At 52.4% G+C, this 18,384-nt stretch overlaps 2 protein-coding genes across 3 annotated transcripts; both read right to left on the bottom strand.

Moving 5' to 3' along the window:
- Positions 1 to 1,008: 1,008 nt before the first annotated feature.
- On the bottom strand, positions 1,009 to 3,766 carry LOC308560398 (PRAME family member 12-like; the record flags this gene model as incomplete). Its single annotated transcript, XM_081144338.1, has 4 exons — positions 1,009 to 1,573; positions 2,526 to 2,605; positions 2,690 to 3,092; positions 3,480 to 3,766. The coding sequence occupies 4 exons, from the start codon at positions 3,764 to 3,766 to the stop codon at positions 1,009 to 1,011; spliced, it is 1,335 nt and encodes a 444-aa protein (XP_081000464.1).
- A 3,881-nt stretch (positions 3,767 to 7,647) lies between these two features.
- On the bottom strand, positions 7,648 to 16,462 carry CFAP107 (cilia and flagella associated protein 107; the record flags this gene model as incomplete). 2 transcript variants are annotated; one of them, XM_081144841.1, is made up of 4 exons in its annotated part: positions 7,648 to 7,829; positions 9,030 to 9,207; positions 12,620 to 12,733; positions 16,349 to 16,462. In XM_081144841.1, 4 exons carry the CDS (start codon positions 16,460 to 16,462, stop codon positions 7,648 to 7,650), a joined length of 588 nt encoding a protein of 195 aa, XP_081000967.1. The 2 variants fall into 2 exon arrangements, with proteins under 2 accessions (XP_081000967.1, XP_081000968.1); XM_081144842.1 differs by lacking the exon at positions 12,620 to 12,733.
- Positions 16,463 to 18,384: the final 1,922 nt, after the last annotated feature.

Here is an 18,384-nt window from a genome sequence, read left to right on the forward strand (position 1 = left end):
ATCTTTCCCTGGTTCTCAGGGCTCCAAACTCCAGGACTCACACCAGCTGCCCCTTTGCTCTCAGGCATTTGGCCTCAGACCTGGGGCTGCACCATGGGCTCCTCTGGTTCTCAGGCCTCCTCACTGGGACTGAGTTATACCATCGGCTTCCCTGGGTCTCCAGCTTGCAGATGGAGATTATGGGATTTAGTGTATGAGCCAATTCCTATAATAAATCTGCGTACACCTATGTATAGCCTATTGGTTAGTCCGGAGAGCCCTGCCCTATCCGGTGACATAGCACAGGCCAGAAGCTCACTCATTTGCCCAGTTCTTCTGTTACCCACCCTGATACGCTGATTTCAAGTCAGGAGATTCTAGTCTTCCTTGATAGGGAGGGATGGGAGGTGTGACGGGAATAGTCAATCTCCCATTAATGTGGCCTAGTCCTCCCGAAAAGGTTACACTTCAGTGGGCCGTTGGCCACTTAGGATGTCCCAGTTGTATTAACCCAGTGAGCAGCCACAAGGAGGGAAGAGATGCCCCAGGCGGAAAGAAAGACCTGGAGGAATGACAGAATGGTGCCGAGCCCTGCAGCCCAATCTCATCCCAGCAGTGAATTTCTGATCCTGTCAATTCATCAGTAAGAGGAGAGTCCTGGGGAGTAAACTGGGAGACAGGCTAATACACCACGGAGGACCAGACGGTTGCCTTGAAATTGTCTTTATTTCTGACCATCCCTTTACAACCATCCAGCCCAGGATAACCCCCACACCTGCACCTCAAGCTCAAATCCCCCTCCAGCAATTAAGATTCATGTTTCTGGCTCTATAGGACACTTGCCCCCCGACAAGTTCCCATCAACTCCCCAACATTGGCCGCTGCGATCCTGCACCCGGGCGGGGTCTTCCCTTCCCCATTCACACTGAGCACCTGTCTGGGACGTGGGTGTGTCCCCTAGACAATGCACCTCGGTCCTAGGTTTCAGCTCCCAAGCGCCCAGAAGGAAGCTTTTGCTGGGTGCACCCACTAAGCAGAGTTTCCACAGGGGTACGCCACGGGCCCCACGTCCTTGTTGCCACAGTGTGGACAGGGGCTGGTGCTGAGCCAGATGATCCTGGGCTGTCCTAAGTCCCTCAGAATCTCCATCAGCTCACGCCGGACCCGGGCCAGTCTCCCCAGCTCCAGAGCCCCCTCGGCGCTGTAACTCTCCAGGGGGGCGGGATACTGCTCCAGGCTTAGACTGGGCAGTCCGGCTGTGTGGCGCAGCAGCTTCTCCAGGGTGGCCACAGAGAAGAGGTTCCCGGGGATGTTGAAGGTCCTGAGCTGGTGGCAGCGGCTCAGGACAGGCACTATGGCCTCGACTTGAGAGTCCTCGATCCCACAGGAAACTAAGTGCAGGCCCTGGAGGGTGGCGGCAGCTTTCTGCAGCAGAGCTCGGAGGCGCCTGGGTCTAAAACCGACGAGGCCGACGCCGCTCAGATGCAGGTCCTTCAGCTGATGGAGTTTCGGGCACCGGAACAGGTGTGCCAAGTCTGATTTCGTAAGCCAGCAATTCATTAAGGAGAGGGTCTCCAAGGGGGTCTGCAGGCACCTGGGGGGAGACGGAGCCGTTAGTTCTGGGGAATGGGGATGGCAGGTAGAGGGGGGCCTCCGGATGGGAGAAGAGAGATTCGTCCCAGCCCAGGGTTGTTCCGGCCATCAGATGAAGGCCAGCAGCCAGGACGCCCAATCTCACTTTAGGCCTAGTTTCCTTTCACCGTCACCGTGTGACTGGGTCAAGTTCACAAAATCTCCAAAGCTTCCTTTCCTCACCCGTCAAGCAGAGAACTCCTCTTACGAGGATGGACATAAAGGGAAATACGGGAACTGCTCCGAGAGCCTGGCACAGTGTCTCGATCAACTGTGGGCATCCCTGCATTTTAATATCTGGAGACAAAACCAAAAATGATCTCAACTCAGGCTTCCTTCTGTCCACTGCTTGGGCCCCGCCCCACGTGCCCGGATGTCTGGGCCACGTGAGGCTAGTTCATCTGATGTATAAAGACCAGACCTGGGCAGGATCCTGCAACTCAACTGGGGTGGCCAGTCTGCAGGGGCCACTTACACCCCAGCATCACCCGTAACCCTCCCCACTTTTTGTAATCCTCCTGCTCCCTTATCTCCAGAATCAGGCATTTCCCACGTGCTCGTGACCTCCCCTGGACACAGGACAGCCTCTCAGAGACCGGCTGTCTCAGACAGGCTCATCCCTGCTCACACGGCTGGTGGACACAGGGCTCACCTCTGGAAATGCTCAGGCTGATGTGGCTTTTCCTCCCTCCCCTCTTCCCAAGTCACCTTCACTCAGACACCTCTCCCTGAGGAAGACCCTACACACCCACCCTCGCTGGGTCCGAGCCCCCACTGGAGAGCTCCCCTTCCCAGAGCCACCCTCCCAGTCTGTCCCCCCCTCCCTTTGGGTGGTCACGGGATGCCACACCTCCGAGCGGCAAACGAGACAACGCACTTGGCATTCCGAGGCTGCGTTCAGTGCCAGGGCTCACCTGAGCATAAGGCGCAGGCGGCCTAGGAGGAAGTAGGGGGATTCCAGGGCGAGCCCCCGGAGGCGCCGCAGCCGGGGGAGCTAGGAGATGAACCGCAGAAAGTGCGCCTGGTCCTTGCCCCCATCGGCCGGCATGTGGATGTGGGAGAGAGAGAGTCTCTGCACGTTCCTCATCCGACCCAGGGAAAGAGCGAAGGAGCCCAGGGTGAGCAGGTCCCGGGTGCAGTTCACTTCCACCTCCTGGACGCAGTCCAGCCGCGTCAGAGCCAGGACCCCTCGAATGTTCTCGATGGGCACCTCGAAGACCGTCAGCCTCTTGCAGCACAGGAGCAGCAGCCCCCCGCGCTCCATGACCCGCCAGATGGTGTGGCTGGACAGGCAATCCCGGGTCCTGTCGCTGAGGCAGAGGTCTGGGAACACCTCCAAGGGGGCCGAGGGCGGCTTCGCCCGGGAGCTGCCCGCAGCCCCCGGCCCCGACGGCGAGCTCCCCGGGGCGCTGGCTCCAGACCACATCACCCAGAAGTTCTGGCCAGTGTTCCGTAGATCCAGCACCTGAAGCTTCCACCTCCTGCGGGGAGAACAGGGCGCTGGCTGAGATGCTTAAAGAGCCACAGAATGAGACCGAGCGTCTCAGGGCTAAGGCAGCGATCAGACTCCACCCCACTCCTCGGCCTTTTTTTTTTTTAAATCCTCACCTGAGGATATTTTTCCCATTGCTTTTCAGAGAGAGTGGAAGGGGGAGAGAAACATCGATGTGAGAGAGACGCAGCGATTGGTTGCGCCCCTATCTCGTAAGCAGTCCCCCGCTTCCCAAAGTGAGCTCACCCCCGTCCAAGGCCTCTCTGAGCTGCCCCATCAGAAACCTCTGGTCAACCCTTTGGTCCCCGACACTCCCTGACCCCAGCTGTCTCCCGGCACACGCTGGACCCCACCAGGCCACCTGGATCAGCCTCACCTGGGGCGAACCTTCTGGGCAAGCAGGACTTTGAGCCCGTCGAACGCGGCTTCTAGGGCCCAGAACTGGGACAGCTGCATCAGGCCCCCCAGAGGGAGGCGGGCGAAGGGCCAGGCGCACACCATGGCCTTCAGGGGCTCTTGGTGTCTCCCAAAGAAGGCCCCGAGGAACAGCAGCGGGAAGAGCTCGGCGGGCAGGTACTCCAGAGCCGCGATGGCCGAGGCTTCGTCCCTCAGCAGGCTCTTGCCCGCCAGGTCCAGGAGTCTGGGTGGGTTCCGGACGCCCATGGTCAGTCCGCTCCGAGAGGAATCCTGCGGAAACGTCTAGGGAACAGGGCCTCGGCCGAGGTGGGTACCTTACCTGCTCCGCCTCTGGCCCCGTCGGCCGGCTGCTCGGACCTCAGACCTGGTGGGGCACCAGGCAGTGGCTGTGGGGCTCGAGGACCCTGTGTCTCCTCTTTGGTGCTTGAGGCTTTTATAGCCCTTTCCCCTCCTAATATCCAATCAGAAAGCAATACCTGATTGGATTCCTCAATCTCCATCCCTTAATCCTGATGGGATCTTCCTCCATCTCCAGATTAACTGACTCAATCAGGCCAGACAATCCATTTAGGAAAGAGAAAGTTAGGGAGGGGCCAAGTTAAGGACCTCATGGCACCCCTTCACTTCAGCACCCCCCCATGACCCACCGGCCCCCGAGGCCCCTAGTCCTGTAAGCCTGTCCCCCACCCGATATCTCTGTTCTGCATCCGTCTAACATCCCTGTCGTCTGCCGGACGGAAGGCTCTGAGGCCAGGGCTCCGTCATGGCTCCTTGGATGCCTGTGGGCTGAGAGGATGGGTGGCTGTTGACGGTGTGAGGGAGGCCAGCTGCAGGCCAGCCCACTGCTGCCACTTGGAGCTCTTGACCCTGGCACAGCATCCTCTGTGCCCCATCCCTTCTCCTGTCAGTCACTGATCCCACAGACATTACTGAGCACCCCGTGTGTGTGCCAGGCTCAGACTCCGTGGAACTTTGAGTCCCGTAGGGAAGACTGTGTCACTGAGCAGACTCTCGGAGAAACGAGTGAAGGCGCCCGAGTGAGTGCTGACGCCCGGGGCCAGCAGGCGTCCTGGAAAGGGACAGCGCAAACCCAGGCTTCCTCCACCTGGAACCGTGTTATTTGTCTACAGTACAAAATCGCACCAACCACACACACGCGTGTCCGCGAGCCAGGCGCACTGCAGACACATACGTGCCCAGCGGGTCCCGAGGGCTTCTCCTGGCATTTCTTGGAAGAGGTAGTTTTGCACAAGGGCCGAGCAGACTGCCTGGGTTCAAATCCCAGCTCTGGGACTCATTCCCTGTGCGACCCCAGGCCAGTCAATCTCCAGGGCCTGCTTCCTCATCTATAAAGCAGAAGTGACATTTAGAACCCCTACCTTGGGGTACTTATTGTAGATGGTGTGGTGACAGTCAACTAGATCATCCCATGGAGGCCCAGGTCCTGGCTCTTAGTTCCCCACAATACATATTAACTCAATTTTTCCCCTGTTTTTTTTTTTTCTTTTCTTGATTATTTGCTAGACTATGGTAGTAAGTGACCAAAAAAAAAGTAAGAAAAAAATTCATAGAATAGTTCTGTTCATTCACTTTTCTGTTGTTTGTTGTGTGCTTGTTTCAGTGGCAGAACGTGAGAGGGGCTGGCAGAGCCGTAGAGTTGCATTGGTAGCAGGGGCGTGGGTGGACGGCCGGGTTTAAAGGATGGAGCAGCAGGCAGCTGATCTCCTCTCTGAGGCTGGCAGGGGACCTGGGGGGCTCACTGCCCTCCGAGTTAGGAGTGGACGAAGCCGAGGCCTTTAGGCATCAGAATGGATGCAGAGGCCCACCTTGGGGCAGGGGTTTTAGGAAGATGAATGAAAGAAAAGGGGAGTCTCTCTAATAAATCTAACTGCGCCCTGGCTGGTGTGGCTCAGTTGGTTGAGGGTCATCCCATTGCACTGGGAGGTCGGAGGTTCCATTCCTGGTCAGGGCATATGCCCAGGTTGAGGGTTCAATCCCCAGTAGGGGGTATGCAGGAGGCAGCCAGCCAATGTTTCTCTCTCTCTCCCTTTCTCTAGCTCTCAAAATCAATAAACATTTAAAAAATTAAAAAATAGCCCTAGCCGGATTGGCTTAGTTGCTATAATGTTGGCCGGAGGACTGAAGGGTCCCGGGTTCGATTCTGGCCAAGGGCATGTACCCCGGCCCCAGTTGGGGTGCTTGCGGGAGGCAACCAATCAGTGTGTCTCTCTCACATCAGTGTTTCTCTCTCTCTCTCCCTCCTCCCTCCCTTCCACTCTCTCTGAAAAGCAATGGAAAAAGTATCCTCAGGTAAGGATTAAAAAATAACAAAAATAAATAAAATAAATCTAACTGAAAGTAACCTCACAGGGCGATCTGACCATAAATTCCTGGGCAGGTCGCGGTGGGTAGTCCCAGCCCAGGCCTCTGAAAGGCTCATCTCCACCTTAAGCCCTGCCCGTTGTTTTTGTGCACCTAGGTGAACACACCTTTGAAATGCCCCTTTTTCAGGTGCCTCACAATCGTGTCCACCCTCGGGAATGCACATGATCTTGTTAACTATCCTTCATCCAGTCACAGAGATTTCCCCGCCTGGCTCTCTCCCACCTCCGTGTAATCTTCCTTACATTCCCTCCTTAGTTCCAAATGTTTATTTTATTTATTTATTTTTTTAAATATATCTTTATTGATTTCAGAGAGAGGAAAGGAGAGGGAGAGAGAGAGAGAAACATCAATGATGAGAGAGTCATTGATTGAGCCCGCAACCCAGGATGTGCCCTGACCGGGAATCGAACCCCAATTGCCTGGATCCTAGGTCGACGCTCAACTGCTGAGCCAAGCCCGGCCGGGCATTAGTTCCAAATGTTTAAAAGAAACCGCAAACTCTCACTCTGGGAAGCATTTTTCTCAGTCTGTGGAGATCTTGCTTCCAGGAGTATCCTCTGTTTGGCTCAAATACACTCTAATATAAACTATACAAATGTTCTAGCCCGGCTGGGGTGGCTCAGCAGTTGAGCATCGACCTATGACCCAGGAGATCGAGGTTCAACTCCCAGTCAGGACGCAGGCCCGGGTTTCAGACTCGATCCCCAGCAGGGGGGTGTGCAGGAGGCAGCCGATCAACGACTCTCATTGGTGTTTCTATCTTTCTCTCCCTCTCCCTTCCTCTCTCTGAAATCAATAAAAATATAAAAAAATATTTTTGAAATATTTTCTACAGCTTTGCATGTTCCTTGGTTGACAGAAAGCAGCCAGACGGAGGCTCAAGCTGGAGAGTAAGGGCGGGCGTCATGAGTGGGGCAGAGTGTGGGTTCGTTGGGGAGCTCCCAGCAGGCGAAGGTTCATTCACCCAGCCACGGATTATTAAGCGCCAACTGTATACCAAGGCCTGTCTCCTTTGCTGTAGTGAATGCAAACAGTGGGGGTGGAGACATGAGGCAGAGAAAGGCCATTCACAGGAATGGTCAAATCCCAACAGTCAGAGGGGCCAGATCAGGACTCGCTCTTCTCAACCCGAGGGGGCCTCCCCATGGGCGGTAGGACATGCCTCGGGAGACTCCGCCGGGGCCAGGACAGCCCCGAGCTCCTTTGCAGGGGATCCGCCCTCAGCGAGGGCTTGGAGGTGGCGGGGGGCGCTGCGGGCCGCCCCTTCCTGGGCCCCCCGGTTCAGGAAGCCTGGCTGAGGCAGCGACAGGCGCTGGACCCCTTCCCCGCTGCCCACCCCATACCCTCGTCTGACTGTTCTGTGGGGTTGTCGACATGCGTCTCAGAGTCAGATTCGTTTCTCCTGTTGGGCCAGACAGTCCCGGAAAGTATGTACCAAGTTGTGAGAACTTGAAGGAGCCACATTACTCTCCGGGCCTCAGTTTCCCCTCGTGTGAAACGAGGGAGTAGGATGTCAGGATCCTTCCAGTTCCTTCTAACGTTCTAGGTCTATCTTCTGCACGTACGTGACACCCCACCGTTTCAAAGGGCTTTAATTGTGGGACGGGAAAGAAAGGAATCTGTGGGCGTGGAGCAGGGGCGGGAAACTACAACCCAGAGCCTGGCTCTGAGGGCCCTCGGCGGGCTGATGGCACAGTGGGCCTCCGGGGGCTCTGCCCGCGCCGCCGGTGGGGTGGCAGCCCTCAGAAGCGTGGGGCCGGGCGCAGGCGCTGGGGAGGGACCGGGATGGCGTGCTCCCGCCGGGACAGAGCGCACAGCGGTGGCCTGGGGTAGGACAGAGTGTAGGTGCTCTCTCTCAGGCGGGCCTCGGGTGCGAGCCATCTCTGCCTCAGCTGCTCATAGAGCCCGTAGTTTGTAGGGGGCGCTGCAAGAGAAACAGGGTCTGGGTGAGCAGGGCTCGCCGACACCCCAGGAGCGGGTGGCTGTGGGATCCGGGGCCCAGCTGGCGGGGAACTGAGAGAAGGCAGGCCTGCGGGAGAGCGTGGGCTCCTCCAGCCCCCAGAGCCTCAGGCTGGGCCCGCCCCTGTGTTCTCAGGAGCAGCAGGAGCTCCTGGAGCAGCCTCGAGAGTCGCCCCCTGACCTGGCGGAGAGTGGTCCCGCCTGCTCTCCGGTAACTGTCCCCCCCCAGCAGGGAAGGGAGCAGTGGGGGCTTGTGAGATGAAGAAACCCCTGAAGAAGTAACGCAGAGTGACAAGCAGCTCCCTCTCGGACCTCTGACCCTTTGGTTCCAAAGGTAGGACTGTGAAGAGATGGCTGCAAAGGATGGGGGCAGCTTGAAGGGCAAATCAGACCACGGTTCTCTCCTGCGTAAATCCCACCGAGGTCCTGTACCGTAGGAAGGACAGAATCCGCACTTCTTACTGTGGCCTGCGAGCCCCTGTGGGGTCTGCCTCTACTCCTGTCTTACGGCTTTTTCACCAGCTCCTCCCTCCCTGGAATGCTCTTCCCCTTAATCCCTGCATGGCTCCCTCCTTCTCAACTCAGTGATCTCCGCAGGAAAGACCGTTCCTCATCATCGCACCCAGAGGAGATCCACGAAGACCCGCCTCACTTTCTATCCGTACACACTTTCTTTTCTTCCTAGCGTATGTCCCTGTCCAAAATTATCTTTCTTACTCGCTCTCAGGTTATCCTGTTCCTTAGTGGTGACTTATCTGTCTCCCGACTGAACTGTCAGCTCCCCGAGGGCAGGAGTTCCTCCCCGTTGGTCATTGCTAGGCCTCCAGAAGCTACAACAGGGCCTGGCACCTGCGACATGGAGCTATTTATGAAATGAATGACTGACCCGAGTGTGCAGTGACATTGCTCCGCCACCTGTCTCGGTGCGTGCAGGGCGGGGGGGCCTTCCTCACACAGCCAGCCTCATCCCGGCATCAAGGGGAGAGGGCAGGTGGCAGCCCTGGGGGGCAAATAGGACTCCCCTCCCATCATCTCATTCTAATGCTCTCCTGGAACCAGGGTCCCCCATGTGGGTCCTTCTGTGTGAGTGGGGCACACCTCGGTCCTGGGCAGGTGTGACCCCTTACAGCCCGATACCGGGGGAAATCCAGAATTAGGAAAATACCCAGAAGGGGGAGGTCGTCTTTCTCTGGAAGCCACAGCAACTTGTGTTTATTCCAGGAGCGGCGAGCGGGCAGGCCCGGGTTGTAATTATGCCGGTTGTAATGGTCGTCATACATGCTGATCAGGTGGCGGCTGGAGGGCTCCTGGTGGTGGGTGATCAGGTGCTTGTACGGGAGCCCCTGGAGGGACAGACAACGGGCGCGTTACTGATCCGAGCGGGGCGTCCCCGCCGTGGATGGAGGCAGAGGCCGCCTGCCCTGGAGGCCCGTGGAGCTGACGGCGGGGGCCTCCACGGGCCCGGCGAGCGTGGCTGTGTGAACTCTCGGGGCCGCCGGAGAGGAAACACACTTGTCTGTCCCGCCCCGACGCAGCTCACCTTCAAACACACGTCTCAGCCCGGCCAGTGTCGCGCAGTAGTTGAGCGCCGTCCCGTTCACCAAGAGGCCGCCGGTTTGAATCCCGGTCGGGGCACAGGCCCGGGTTGCGAGCTCGATCCCCGGAGCGGGGCGGGCAGGGGGCAGCCGATCAATGACTCTCTCAGTGCTGTTTCTCCCTCTCTCTCCCTCTCCCTTCCTCTCTCTCTAAGATCAATAAAAGCACAAAAAAATAAAAATAAAATAAAACACTACATCAGAGCTTGGCTGCAGTCAGTTCTCTGAATGCATGGCCCCCAGCCTCTGCCAAGTCCATGAACTGTGGGGACACATTGACATGAAAGTCGGGATACCGGGCTGAATTGGAAGCGCCAGTGCCACGTGTTGCGTGCCCCCGTGATCTGAAGTCACGCCCTTTCATGTGTCTCAAGTCCCATCCATCGAGGCGCCTATTTCCATGGCAAGTGGCAGACGTTGAATACAGAGCCTGACGTAGGCACCTTGTATTTCAACCAGTTACTATGGGAGAGTCGGCGGCGCTCCGTAAGGGGCTTTCTCCTGCAAAGGATTTACTGCAACCTCAGACGGACACCCGGGGCGGGGTGTCTTTGGTGGGAGTTATTCACCGGGAGAAGACAGCCGCGCTCTCCTTGCTCTGGGGCGTTTACCTAAATCAGTGCTTTTCCTAAGAAAGTCCCCTTGGACCCCAACGGGGACCCTGGGGGACTGGCCTGATTTACAGGGGAGGATAATGCTGGTTTTCACGCCCGGCCTCTTGTCTGGAGCAGACAGGGAGGCCTGTGTCTGCTGTGGTCTGGAAATGCTGGCTGCCTCCAATATTTCAAGTAGTGGTTCCATAAATAAGTCAGATCACAATGCCAGAGGGAGACAGGGGGATGGGCGCAGGCTTTGAGCAGGGGTTCCCAAGATCTCCATCCCCAGGTGCCCAGAGTGTTTCCAGTGCCAGGGAAAGCAAGTTAAGGAGGTTCCCATCAACCAAGGGGGGTGCTGAGGAGGAGAGGAGAGAGGCCACGAGGGGTTTTCTTGCTCTTTCCCTTGGTTTGGGGCACGGCCCTGCTGTCTTGACTACGTTCCTGGGATTTTCGTTTTCATCGGGTATGGTAAGGGAACAGGCAGAGAGACAACGGCGTTAGAAAGAAGAGCGTACAGGTCCCATAAGGAGGGGGCACGCCACACCACGCAGGGCCACCTGGGGAAGCACCAGGGCCGGCCAGGAGGCAGAAGAAGAGAAAAGAGAGGATGGCCCGGAGAATGGGCCAGGCAGAGCAGGCGACTCTGAGAAGTTTAGGGTTGCGTGGTTCAAATCATTGCAGAGGGCTTGGGGCTACCTGGTGCCTCTGGTTGTGGGCACCTGGCCCCGGAGTGATTTAAGGCAGGTACCTGAGTGTTAGATAAAGGAGGAGATTGGGGATATGGCTCAGGATGCCTGGCTCGCATCTGAAAGGCACGATGTCGACCCGGCTGGCGTGGCTCAGCGGTTGAGCATCAACCTAGGGCCCAGGAGATCACGGTTCGATTCCCGGTCAGGGCACATGCCCGGGTTGCAGGCTTGATCCCCAGTGGGGGACATGAAAGAGGCAGCTGATCAATGACTCTCTCATCATTGATGTTTCTCTCTCTCTCTCCCTCTCCTCTCCCTCTCTCTGGAATCAATAAAGACGTATTTAAGAAAAAAGAAGAGAAAGGCCTGATGAAAACCCCGCTGTTTATTATCTGGGAATTAGCTAACCCTGGGAGGGCAGTCTCTCCAGGATTAGCAAGGCCCCCGCCAAAGCAAAGCATCATAAAATAGGGGGGAAAAATGAAAAATGGGATTAATACAGTTGCCTGGGAGAAAAGCCCAGGTAGGGGGCCCTCCCTGGGGGATGTCAATCTCATCTATCCAAGGTCGGCTTGAAGAGCCATCAGCATTTGCCCAAGAAGGAGCAGGGGAGCGGGGATGGGAGATGGAAAGGGAAGCTGTCCCGGGGGCGGGGGGTGCAGGATGAGGCACAGAGAGAGCGGATGGGGTGGAAGCGACCACACAAACAGGCCACCAGAATGGTCTGTAGGAGCGAGTGTCCGATTGCTCGGTTCTATTTTGTGTGTGTTGGGGGAGGGGGACTCATCTTCATTTTAAAAACTCTCGGAGGCTGAGTGCCTCATGCACACTGGTGGATGGGGGCTGGAAGTCCCCGACGGTGGGTTCTAATTTTTGCTTTCTTGTGCTGAAAATGCATTTGTGTCTTCGGTGCACATTAATAGTAAAGTTGGCAGCCTGGAGCGTGGTCCGAGGATCCCAGCATGGCCCAGGGCTGCCAGCCCAGTCCAGGGGTGCCAGCATGGTCCAGGGGTGCCAGCACAGAGCTGAAATTCTGGCGTTGTTCATCCTGACACAGGTCTCCAAACGCAGAAGACAACCCCGGCCAGTGGTGAAGGGGACTCTCGGGACACTCCTTGCTTAATTTTCAGAGCAGCCGCCTGCATAGTCCCTTACCAACCCGCTGCACCGCTTCAGACAAGACACTCACCACCTCTGGGCACCTTTTACGGGAAAATGAAGGTGCTGAGCCCCAAAATCTCTTTCAACTCCAAAACGCTCCCATTCTAACCCCTGTCCACCCTCGTTCTGTGCCTCCTGCCCCCACCTTGCGTTCAGGCAGGGGCAGGGGCAGGTTCGGGTGGTGGGAAGGGGGTGTCCTGAGGTTGCAGCTCCCTGCTCCCTGCTTTGGGGCCTGGAACACGACTTTCCACAGGCATCCAGTGAGTGAGAGGGTGCTGAGTGGCCACTGACTTTTTATACTAAAGAGCAGGAAGCCGGAGCTGAGATGACACAAAGCATTGTCACCTAAACATCACACACAGCTACCTCTTTTTGGGGGGACCTGATGTGACTCCTCACTATAGTCACCTTAATTCAATATTAACCATGTTTGTTTGTTCCTTTCCTACATCTTTTGCCTGTGTCCCGTCGGAGAAGTGTGAGGAAATGGGGAAACCCATGCAGGGAAGTGCTGGGGTGGCGGGGTGCTCCCAGCTCCCGATTGGGCAGATCTCTGCTGTTCGGGTCACAAAGGTGAGGTCCCCCAGCAGCCCCGGGCCAGAGAAGGTACTGATGAGCCCACTCCTGTGTGCCCAAGAGGGCACTGGGCTGGTCGGGTCTTCTGGGCCTTGGGAAGGGGCCCAGCCTGAACATGGGGCGCCCACTCCCTCTTACCTCAACTCTCCTCTTCCCATACCACCTGGAGATCTGGTCTGGTCTGTGGCCAGGAAATGGGACGTACTCTTTCCTGTAAATGCACTGGGGTGTCTTCTCAGTGGCTTTGGTGAACTAGAAAAGACCAAATATTCAAGACAATGTCCGTGATATCCCTTCTCAAATTCCTGCTGTGACCCTCACCCCCTGGGCCATCGGAAGCTGGGCAGAGAAAGCGTAAATTAGGCCCCCAGGGCATCCCGCATAAACGCAGGCTTCATTTCGCCCCCTCCCTTCCAGTATTTGAAAAGGAGTGTGTACCCCGCCACTCAGGACCCCTCGGGGAAGCTGATACTGGTGTCACCTGGCCACTTCTCCCGGCGGGTGCCATTCCCTCAGTCACCTGTCCCCCGCTCTGCCCTCTGCTTTCCTCCTAACCTTTCTCACCTTCATTCTCACTCTTTCCAACTCACTCTTCCCCCACCACCACCATTATATTATATTTTCTGGTTGATATTTTTTAAATTAATTGTGGTAAAATATACACAACAACATTTACCGTTTTAGCCATTTGTAATTGTACAGCTCAGAGACATTAAGCGCTTTCACACTGTTGGGCAGCCGTCTCCACTGTGAGTCCCCAGAACTGTTTCATCGTCTCAAACTGAAACTCTGTCCCCACTCAACAACTCCCCCTTCTCCCTCCGCCAGCCCCTGGCAGCCACCAATCTACTTTCCATCTCCACGGATTCGACTACTCAAGGCACCTCGTGTAAGCCGTTCCTCTTGCGACTGGCTTATTTCACTTAGCGTAGTGTCTTCACGGTTCATCTGCACGGGAGCATGTGTCAGAATTTTTTTCCCTTTTAAAGGCTGAGTAATATTCCATTGTACTTATGTATATGCCACATTTTGCTTCTCCATTTATCCGCCGCTGCATTACGTCTACCCTTTGGCTATCGCAAATAATGCTGCTGTGAACATGGGCGTACGAACATCTTTTCTCAAGATCCTGCTTCCAGTTTTGGGGGGCCCAGACCCAGAAGTGGAATTGCTGGGTCATAGGGTAATTCTATGTTTAATTTTTTGAGGAAATACCATTTTTTGGCAAATTTTTTTTAGTCTACCACAGTGGCTGTACCGTTTTACATTCCCACCAACAGTGCCCAGCGTTCCAGTTTCTCCATGCCCTCACCAACACTTGGTGTTTTCAGTTTGTTTGTGTCTATAACAGCCATCCCAGTGGGTGTGAAGTGGTATCTCATATGGTTTCTGTTTGCATTTCCCTAATGATTAGTGATGTTGAGCATCTTTTCATGTGCTCAGGGGTCATCTGCCTGTCTTCTTTGAAGAAATGTCGGTTCAAATTCTTCACCAATTTTTAACCGGGTTGCTTTTTGTTGTTGAGTTGCAGGAGTTCTTTATGTACCCTCGCTGTTCCTTTATCACATAGGAGACTTGCAAATACTCTCTCCCATTCCATAAGTTGCCTTTTCATTTTGTTGATAGTGTTGCTTGATGCATAAAACTTTTTCATTTTGGTGAAGTGCAATTTATCTATTTTTTTTCTTTTGTTGCCTGTGTTTTTGGTGTCATATCCAAGAAATCGTTGCCAAATTCAATGTCGTGAAGGCTTTTCTCCCATGTTTTCCTCTGAGAGTCTTATAGTTTTAGGTCTTCATGTGGGTCTTTCTTTTAAATTTAACTTGTAAATTAAATTTATTGAGGTGACAGTGGTTAATATGAACATATAGGTTTCAGGTGTGGGTTTCCATGTTACGAGATCTGTATATTGCTCTGTGTGCCCACCAAGCAGTGTCATATCTTCTCCCATCACCATGTATTAAGACCCCCCCACATAGGTGTTCGATACATTCTTAATTAATGTTTGTATAGGGTGCACTGTAAGGGTCCAAATTTATTCTTTTGTGTGTGGACATGGAGTTTTCCCAACCACCTTTGTTGAAAAGACAGTCCTTCCCCACTGAGTGGCCTTGGCGTCCTGGTTGAAGCCATCTGACCGGGTGTAGGAGGGTTTCTTCCTGGGCTCTCCACTCCACTCCATCGGTGCCTGCACCTGCCCTAATGCCAGCACCCCGCTGTCCTCATTACCGCAGCTCTGTGACACATTTTGAAATTAGAGATCGTGAGCCCTCCAGCTGTTTTCCTTTTCAAGGTGTATTCAGTTATTCAGAGTCTCTTGAGCTTCCCAGTGAATTTTAGGGCAGATTTTTAAATTTGTGCCCCGCCCCCCAAAAAAACATAGGGATTGCATTGAACCTGTGGATAATTTGGGGTAGTGTTGGCATCTTAACAATATTGAGGCTTCCAGTCCACGAACGCAGGACGTCATATATCGCCGCCTTATATCCTTCAACAATGACTTGTTGTTTTTAGTGTATAAGTCTTTTGCCTTCCTCATTAAGTTGATTCCTAAGTGTTTTATTATTTTTGATGACAGTCTTCTTGATAAATAGACTTATTTCCTTTTTTAGATGGTTAGTGTATAGAAACGCAACTGATTTTTGTGTGTTGGTTTTGTACGCTGCTACTTTGCTGGATTTGTTTATTGGTCTTAACAGGTGTGAGTGTGAGTGTGTATGTGTGTGTGTGGTATTTAGGGTTTGGCACCTATAAGATCATGTCATGTAGAGATAATTTTACTTCTTTCTTTCCAATTCTATGACTTCCATTTCTTTTTCTTGCTCTGGCTAGAGCTGTTGGTCTTTTACCATTGGGTCTGAAGTTAGCTGTGGGCCTTTGACATACAGCCTTTATTACGTTAAGGTAGTTAAGTGCTAAGTAAAATTCACCAGTGAAGCCCTCCTGGGCTTTTACTTTTTGAGAGGTATTTCACTACAAATTTAATTTCCTTACTAGTTATAGGTCTATTTAGATTTTTTTTTTTTTTTACTTTTTTATAATTTGATGGCATCAATATTAAGGCAGATTATAGTCACCAACTTCAAGTCTAAGTTTCTAGTGCCAGTATTTCAGCAGGGACATACATAAGATTTCCTACTTCTTCACGACCTTTTCTTCAATATATGCTATTTCTCTTTGTTCCTTGGAACATTTTTTGACTTAGTGTCTATTTTTATGATATTAATATTGCCACGCCACCCTCTTTTGGTTACTATTTGCCTGGGATATCTTTTTCTACCCGTTCTCTTTCAACCTATGCATGTCCTTAAGACCTAAAGACAGTCCCATAGATGGGATATAGTTGGATCCTGTTTTGGACACGTTTCTTTCCCCATTCTGCCAATCTGTGTCTTTTGATTGAGAGTTTAATCTATTTAACGTGTAAAGTAATTACTGCTAAGCGAGGGCTTACTTTTCACATTTTACCTTTCTTCTGTATGCCTTGCAGGGTGTTTTTGTCTCTCATTTTCTCCATTGTGGCCCTTTCTTGCATTTAATTGATTTTTTTTTGTAGTGATACATTTTTATTTCCTCTCATTTCCTTTTGTGTATATTCTAGAGATATTTTTGTAGTTATATGGGTATTACATAAAACATTCCAAAGTTATAATAACATAATTTAAATTGATACTAACTTGACTTAACTCTTATATAAAAACCACTGCTTTGCAGCCCCTCCCTCTCCCACTGTATGCTATTGATGCCACATTCTGCAGATGCGACTGTCTGTGGCCCTTGACCTGAAAATAGTGATGGCTTCACTCCTGCCTCTCCCTGCCAGTCCTCCCGCTGAGCCCTCTCTCCTCCCTCCTTCTCTGTCCTTACCTTCCTCCTCTCTTCCACCCAGTTTCCAATGAGCACCCTGGTTGAGTAGTTGCTCTCAATCTTCCAGCTTGGAGTATATAATGACTGTGGTTTTACTGCAGTCGAAAACTCCATGGTAAGGATTCACCCCAGGTTTCTTTGACTTGACACAGTTTAAGGATTCGGGAGAGGGGATGTTATGAAGTTGCCGAGATCAGGGTGCCTTTTTTTTTCTTCCCAGACACGCTTCTCGGTGGGTAGTAGACGACGCCCTGCCAACTTCACAGGATAAAAGGGCCTAGAGAGTCCACTTTCAGCCTCCAGGCAGAGGTGGCCTGGTCTTGGATTCCGTACTGTTGACCGTCTCCATGGCGATAGTCCCTGAGTATAAATACTCTCCTCAAGGGAGCAGCTGATTTTTCCAGAGCAAAACTGACCCCATAAAAGCAAAGCAAATCAACAATGACCATCATAAAAGCAAGAGCCAGAAGGAAGGACCTGGTTCCTGTGTTGTCACCCCCTGAGGGGCATCATCCTGGCTGCATTTTTACAACTCGAGTGAGTTGGGATGATCACCTTCTATGGGCTGATGTGCTCAGCCCATGTGGAGGCAGTTACATGTATTCGCTCAGTTAATCCTTACAGCAGCCCTAGGAAAGCAGGTGCTATTTGTACCCATTTTATAGATGAAAACACTAAAGCAAAGAGAGACTAAGGAAGTAAGTCTCTTAGAAATTATTGAGGACCCAAAGGGCTTTTATTAATGGTAATATAGTCATTATTTATTAATTTCAAAATAACAACAAACATTCCATCTGTGGTACTATGTTGTTTTGTTTAAAAACCCAGTCTCACATAGGTATGCAGTTAGAATAGAGAAAATAATTTTAATAGCTTTTCAGTAAAGCATGGATATTCTTTGATACTACACCAAAACTCGACAAGTGGTAGCTTCTTAAAGGTTAGTTGCCACGTGGAATCTGAAACTGTTCAGCGAGCTCTTTGAGCTCCATTACATTAAAACCCACTGGTTGATCTTGTGCATCAAACAGGCCTTTCATTCATTCATGATTTTGTAACACCCTGGTGGTCATTTGAAAAATATTCGTATACTGAGCTGTCAGATCTTCCTAGTGTTGACATATTTCATCGTACAATGTCAGAAATATCACATTTGCTAATATCACTACCGATCACATCTGAAAAGCATGTAAGTGTTAGGAAGTCAACAAGCTCGCAGTGGTGGATACAAGTTTTCCAAAATTCTAGTTTTAGTTAGGAACCTCAAAGTTTTGTCATTGGTAACAACTACTGTTCGTTGGTGTCCTTGAAGTGACAGACGTACTTCACTCATTTTCAAGAAAATAGCTGCCAAATATTCCAGTTTGAATAGCCATGGTTTGCCTGGTAGTCATTCTTTCAAGCAAAAATGGTGTTTTATTAAAAAGCACCCCAGCAAATCTTGCTCACAGCTCAAACAACTGCGCACGTCCAGTGCTCTCTCTCCAGAGAGCCATCGTATTTGGACGTGCGCCAGCAGAGCTTCACTGACACCTGCTTCCCCTTTCACCACACAGCACGGTAAAGAGACCCCCGCTCGGGGGTCAGCGTTGGAGAAAATATTAGTATTTATTTATAATCCCTTAAATTAAATTGGTACTTCTCTTGAGTAATAAAAAACAAATAAACAGAAGATCTTAGTATTATTAAGAAAGGAGTTTTGACCTTGCAGGTTCCCTGAAGGGGCTTTGGGGACCCCCAGGGAGTTCCCCATCACTATACTTCAAATACCGCTTCTGCTTCCTCCCTCCTCTCCTTCGGGGACAACAGTCACACGCTTGCTCCGGCTTCTGGTTGAATCCTCGTGCCCCTCGCCCGCCTCTTCTGTGTTTTCGATCCTTTTGTCTCTTTTCCTGATTCTGAATTGTTTCTTCCCACCTATATTCCAGCCCCTACGTCCTGTCTCAAGCGTGTCTGACCTGAAATTAAGCCCATCCGTTGAATGTTTTAGTTGATTTGCATTTTTTTGGTTCTAAAACGTCTATTTGATTTCTATA

This window comes from Miniopterus schreibersii, assembly GCF_964146895.1.
Source record: "Miniopterus schreibersii genome assembly, chromosome: 8".
Classification (NCBI taxonomy): domain Eukaryota; kingdom Metazoa; phylum Chordata; class Mammalia; order Chiroptera; family Miniopteridae; genus Miniopterus; species Miniopterus schreibersii.